The sequence below is a fragment of the Chiloscyllium plagiosum genome, chromosome 43 (genome assembly GCF_004010195.1).
Source record: "Chiloscyllium plagiosum isolate BGI_BamShark_2017 chromosome 43, ASM401019v2, whole genome shotgun sequence".
NCBI lineage: Eukaryota > Metazoa > Chordata > Chondrichthyes > Orectolobiformes > Hemiscylliidae > Chiloscyllium > Chiloscyllium plagiosum.
This window is the reverse complement of record NC_057752.1, coordinates 7,179,809-7,186,294: the sequence shown is the minus strand read 5'-3', so window position 1 is coordinate 7,186,294 and position 6,486 is coordinate 7,179,809. Positions and strand designations below refer to the sequence as shown.

At 38.9% G+C, this 6,486-nt stretch overlaps 1 protein-coding gene across 9 annotated transcripts in view; it reads left to right on the top strand.

Moving 5' to 3' along the window:
* Window positions 1–6,486, top strand: part of LOC122543340 (spermatogenesis-associated serine-rich protein 2-like) — a 138,664-nt gene that overhangs the window by 120,911 nt on the left and 11,267 nt on the right. For all 9 annotated transcript variants that reach the window (XM_043681885.1, XM_043681883.1, XM_043681882.1 and 6 more), the window contains one exon: window positions 4,623–4,732. In XM_043681885.1, coding sequence (XP_043537820.1) covers window positions 4,623–4,732 — 110 coding nt within the window. The remainder of the gene's footprint in view (window positions 1–4,622; window positions 4,733–6,486) is intronic.

Here is a 6,486-nt window from a genome sequence, read left to right as displayed (position 1 = left end):
GGGGCCCCTTGGGAGAGGAATCCCGCACGAATACGGGTTTTGTTACATTTGATGTTAACACATTCCGAGCATGTATCTCACTACCCAATTTCTATGTTATCCGCTGTTTTTTTTTCTCTTTCTCTTATTTGAATAATGTAAGAGACTTAAATATACACTCTGGTTAATTGTAGGTTAGATTAGTAGTTAGTTGAGTTTTGTTTTTTTTTCTCTTTTTTTTTTCTTTTGTTAAATTTTGGTTATTATTTATTTAAGATTTAATTGTATATCAGTGTTTGTACTTGAGAGTTTTTTTTATTTTTGTAAACTTGTAAAAATATTAAATTTCCAATAAAAATATCTATATATATAAAAAAATGTTTTCAAGGCATTAAGGGAACAGATAGAGTAAATAGAAACTATTTCTGCTGATTGGGAAGCGTTAGAGTATGGAAGGTACTCTAAATATTAGAGCCACACGTTTCAGGAGTGGAATTAGTTAACAGTTCCACACACAGAAAATGGTAGAAGTTTGGAACTCTTCTACAAACAATGATTGATGCTGGATTTAAATCTGAGTGTGATAGATTTCTGTTAATCAGAGTTTTTAAGGGATTTAGAGCAAAGGTATGTTTATGGCGTTAGACCACAATCAGTCACTATTTTATTGACTGACAGAACAGTCAAGAAACTAAACAATTTACTGTTGTTCCTCTGAGACTCCTAAATAAATGTGGACGTTTTCAAGTGGATCTGAACTGGTTTCTGAAAGGAAAATGCTGGATGTTGCATGCTGAAGCGTGCTAAAAACAGCCCCATTTCCAGTTTTGATCTCTCATTATGCCTGGATCTAAGTATAATTGCTCATTCCAGTATTTATAGACTTACCTATTTTTAATAACTGAACATTGTTTTCAATTGGTTGTAGATCCTCATCAATTTAGACCTTCAAAGCTAAATGCGTGTTTGCTGTCTTGAAGTTTAATGAGATACTGACAAAGGATTAATAGGCTGGATCTCTTTATTCATGGTTGGGGGGGGGGGGGGTGGCGGTTTGGGGTGAATTTACGGAAGTTTTAAAATTTTGAAAGGTTTTGACAGAGTGGATACAGAGAGGATATTTACTCTGTGGGGAAGACCGTAACTCAAGGCCATCAATATAAGATAGTCCCCAAGAAATCCAACAGGAATTCAGACAAAGCTTCTCCACCCAAAAATGGCTGAGAACATGGAATTTATTACCACAGAATGGTTGAAGCAAATACTTTACCCCGAAATGCACCTGTACTATTCGAGCATTTAAGGGAGAAGGGCATAGCAGTATGATGGATTCAGATGAGGAAATAGACCCTTCGGTCCGACTCATCCATGCCGACCAGATATCCCAGTCTAATTTAGTCCCATTTGCCAGCAGTTAGCCCATATCCCTCTAAACCCTTCCTATTCATGTATCCATCCAGATGCCTTTTAAATGTTGCAATTGTACCAGACTTCACCACTTCCGCTGGCAGCTCATCACCTTCTGCATGAAAAAGTTGCCCCTTAGGTCCCTTTTATATCTTTCTCCTCTCACCCTAAACCTATACCTCTAGTTCTGGACTCCCCCACCCCAGGGAAAAGACTTTGTCTATTTATCCCATCCATGCCCGTCATGATTTTATAAATGTCTATAAGGTCACCCCTCAGCCTCCAACTCTCCAGAAAAAACAGCCACAGCTTATTCAACTTCTCCCTATAGCTCAAATCCTCCAACTCTGGTAACATCCTTGTAAATCTTTTCTGAACCCTTGCAAGTTTCACAACATCCTCCTGATAGGAAGGAGACCAGAATTGCATGCAATATTCCAAAAGTGGCTAAACCAATATCCTGTACAGCTGCAACATGACCTCGCAACACCTATACTCAATACTCTGACCAGTAAAGGAAAGCATACCAAACGCCGCCTTCACTATCCTATCTACCTGCGACTCCACTTTCAAGGAGCTATGAACCTGCAATCCAAGGTCTCTTTGTTCAGCAACACACTCCCCAGGACCTTACCATTAAGTGTCGAAGTCCTGCTAAGATCAGCCCGAAATTTGACAATTGCATGACTTATCTCAGGCCATAGTCTGGGATTTGGATTACCAGGTGTTGGGGATTTGTAAACTTTTAATCCCGTCAATTTCCCCAACACCATTTCTCCACAACTACTCATGTCCTTCAGTTCTGTTCTCAATGGACCAAGTGTTCCGCAACATTTTGGGGATGTTACTTGTGTCCCCCTTTCTGATGATAGAATACACATGGTTAATTGCTCTGCCATCTCTTTGTTCTGCTAAGATTTGCTTTCTCAAAATGCAGCACCTCGCATTTATCTAAATTAAATTCTATCCGCCACTTCTCAGCCCATTGGCCCATCTGATCAAGATCCCATTGTAATCTGAGGCAAACTTCTTCACTGTCCCCTATACCTCCAATTTTGGTGTCATCTGCAAACTCACTGAATATAGCCCCTATGTTCACATCCAAATCATTTATATAAATGACGAAAAGTTGTGTACCCAGGACCGATCCTTGTGGCACTCCACTGGTCACAGGCCTCCAGTCTGAAAAATAACCCTCCACCACCACCCTCTGTCTTCTACCTTTGAGCCAGTTCTGTATCCAAATGGCTATTTCCCCCTGTATTCCATGAGATCTAACCTTGCTAATCAGTCTCCCATGGGGAACCTTGTTGAGCGCCTTACTGAAGTCCATATAGATCACCTCTACCGCTCTGGCCTCATCAGTCCTCTTTGTTACTTCTTCAAAAAACTCAATCAAGTTTATGAGACATGATTTCCCATGCACAAAGCCATGTTGACCATCCCGAATCAATCCTTGCTTTTCCAAATATGTGTAAATCCTGTCCCACAGGATTCCCTCCAACGACTTGTCCACCATCAATATCAGGCTCACCAAGTCTATAGTTCCTTGGCTTGTCCTTACCACCTTTCTTAAATAGTGGTGCCACATTAGCCAACCTCTAGTCTTCCGGCACCTCACCTGTGAATATTGATACAGATATCTCCGCAATGGGTTCAGCAATCAATTCCCTAGCTTCCCACAGAATTGTAGGGTACACCTGATCAGGTCCTGGGGATTTATCCACCTTTATGCATTTCAAGATATCCAGCACTTCCTCCTGTGTAATATGGACATTTTTCAAGATGTCACCATCTATTTCCCTACATTCTATATCTTCCATGTGCTTCTCCACAGTAAACACTAATGCAAAATACTCATTTAGTATCTCAGCCATCTCCTGTGGCTCCACACAAAGGTCATCTTGCTATTCTCTCCCTAGTTACCCTTTATCCTCAATGTATTTGTAAAATCCCTTTGGATTCTCCTTAATTCTATTCGCCAAAGCTATTTCATGTCCCCTTTTTGCCCTCCTGACTTTCCTCTTACATATGCTGCCTTTATACTCTTCTAAGGATTCACTCGATCTTTGCTGTCTCTACCTGACCTATGCTTCTTTCTTTTTAACCAAAACCTCAATTTCTCTAGTCTTCCAGCATTCCCTACACCTACCAGCCTTTCCTTTCATCCTAACAGGAATATACTGTCTCTGGACTCTGGTTATCTCATTTTTGAAGGCTTCCCATTTTCCAGCTGTCCCTTTACCTGCGAACATCTGCCCTCAGTCAGTTCTGGATTTTAAGATCATAAATTGTGCAATTTTTAAAAAAAGAATAATTGTAAAGGTGTATATGATGCTCATTATTAGTACTACAGTTGATGCTGCTGTTACCATGAACTTAAGGAATTGTGACGTTTTGTTTCTATAGCATTCTCAGCAATTGCAGTTTTGAACAATTTATTTTCAATCACCAAAAAGTTACAAGAAAAAGGATTGCTATTAATGGTTTTTATCTAAAGTAACAAACCAACACTTTGGCTTCACCTGGAAATGAATTTATTTTGTTTTTATGAACAGTTCTGTTAGATGAAATACTAGCTGTAGAATTTGTGTTAAAGGAAAAGAAACTTTTCAACTGAAGTACAATTATTTGTTTCAGGTGGAGGAGTTATTATGAATCTCACTCCCACCAAAGGCTTCCACCTTCAAACTTACTAATTCATTTCTCCCTTCAACAACCTTTTCAGTCTACTGCAACCATACCATGTCTGTCAGAACAGCTGGTTCTTGCTTTATTTGTGCATAATGGAACACAATGTTGTGATCTGTGTTTTATTGATTTGAGCATAAAATTGTCTTTGCCTTTCCTCTGGCTAAGAGGACAGGTGGTGAATAACCAGTGCTCCATTGAACCACCACCTCAGGGGTATGTCTCCAGTGGGTGCTATTGTTATAAAGCCTCATTTTAACTGATACACATGAGGCGTTCAGTTGAGTGCATATTGAACAGATTGACCGTGGGTTTTTGGAATTGATATATAACCTTCACCAGCTTATGAAACTTCTCCTCAAAGGGCTCACTTATTTTATTTAAAAATTGACTTGTGAACTCTTCAAATTAATGTTTTATTTAATATGAGTGAACAAGTAGGGCAATTTGGAATTCTAATTTAAACTGCATTGTGTGTAGGTTTAGGTTGACTTACATGATTGTAAGGCTGTACTGAATGATATTCTATTGCTTACACTTTTCAGTGGATATCTTGGATAGTCGTCAGAAGAGAGCTGAAGCATTAAAAAAAATGACGGACAATGCAGTCCGCATGTCTGAGGAGCAGCTCATGGAACTCAGAGCTGATATTAAGGTAAGTTTGTTGCTGTTGAAACATTGTGAAAACCTGAAGCACTTTTTAAAGCACGGTTTGTTTATTCTTTGCCTTGATCATATTTAGCCCTTTAAATTTATCCTTTAATAAATGACCAGCTTGGTTTGAAATCCTAAAAGTTGACCTGTTCTAGGGACAACAGAGGGATTGCCTTAATTTGTTACCTTTTCAACACTGAAACTCCATCAGTGACACAATTTCTGTTTAGAACAAGGAAAACTGTGTTTTACTTTGGTTTAAGCTCCACTAATATCAGTAACTTGCTGTACACCATCTTCAATGCTTTTTATTCTATAGCAGTTTTATTCTATAGCAGTTCGAATATTGAATATTGAATATTTGAACTAAACTAAACTAACAATACAGTGCTATTTGTGCAATTTCCTTTCTGAACAACTTCCCTCACAACAACTAAAATACAACTTGTTGGCTTTGATTAGGAGACAGAGGTCAATTTAATTTTGCTGTCTCATTCATCTCTAATCCATATAAATAAAAGGTAATCTCACCCAGTTCCATCTTAATAGACAAATGAGCTTGCACTTTTGGTTTTGTATTGTTAATCATTTCCTGTATTTTCATTCCATCCTTGTGATCTTCCTATGTTTTTCCTTGCCAGTGTTGGATCCTCATGCAGTGTTCTTTAGCTGAACAGGCATTGTCAAATATTGTTTAGTTTATGTCAGCCAATGGAAAACATGAGTTCCTGAGACAACTGTTCTCTGAAACTAAAAAATTAAAACCTTTCTGGTGAATAGTTCCCCACATGAGGAATTGCAAATATGAATCCCAGTCTTATTACTTCATATTTTTCTTAAACCATCTTTATTTAATATTCTATCAATCAGCTGATAGTGGCTTGTTTTTAATGAACTAGAAAGTTAGACCAGAAGATATAGGAGCAGAATTAGGCCTTTTGGCCCATCAAGTCTGCCTTACCACTCAATCGTGGCTGATCTGTTTTTCAGTGCCATTCTCCTGCCCTCTCCCCATAACTTTGATCCCCTTATTAATCAAGGACCTATGTATCTCTGAATGAATACAATAACTTGACCTCCACAGCCTTCTGTGGCAATGAGTTCCACAGATTCATCACCCTCTGGCTGAAGAATTTTCTCCTCATCTCACCTAAAGGGTTGTCCCTTCACCCTGAGGCTGTTCCCTTGGGTCCTAGTTTATCCTCCCAGTGGAAACATCTCCATGTCCACTCTCAAGGCCTCTCAGCATTCTGTAGTTGAAGTTTGATTCAAAGTGTAGATGACCCACACGTGATCACTTGATGTTGGTTTGATTGCTTTATTTTTGGTTCAGGCTCTGTGCTACTTTCTGGATAATGAGATCTCTTCGGTCAAATGGGGACAACTACATACCCATATTCATGCAATAGGGTTTTAGAGAGCATGCAATTTTTTGTCCAAAATTGCATTTACTTAGCATTTCAAAATTGATCTGAACTTTTAAAGTATCCTTTCTACATTCTTACATTTGAGCGTCTAATCTGGAGGGTGCTTAAATCCAGTACGAGAGTGCTATACTATCTAAGGTGCTGTCCTTCAGAGGATGACCCATCTGTCCGTTCATGTGAATGATAAGAGATCCTATGACCCTTTTTGAAGAGTAGCAAATGATTTGTCAACAACCAGGACCATCAAGAACAGTTTAACTGCGCCCTTTTACATCGCTATTTGCAGGACTATGCTGTGCGCAAACTGGCTGCTGCATTTGTCTACAAA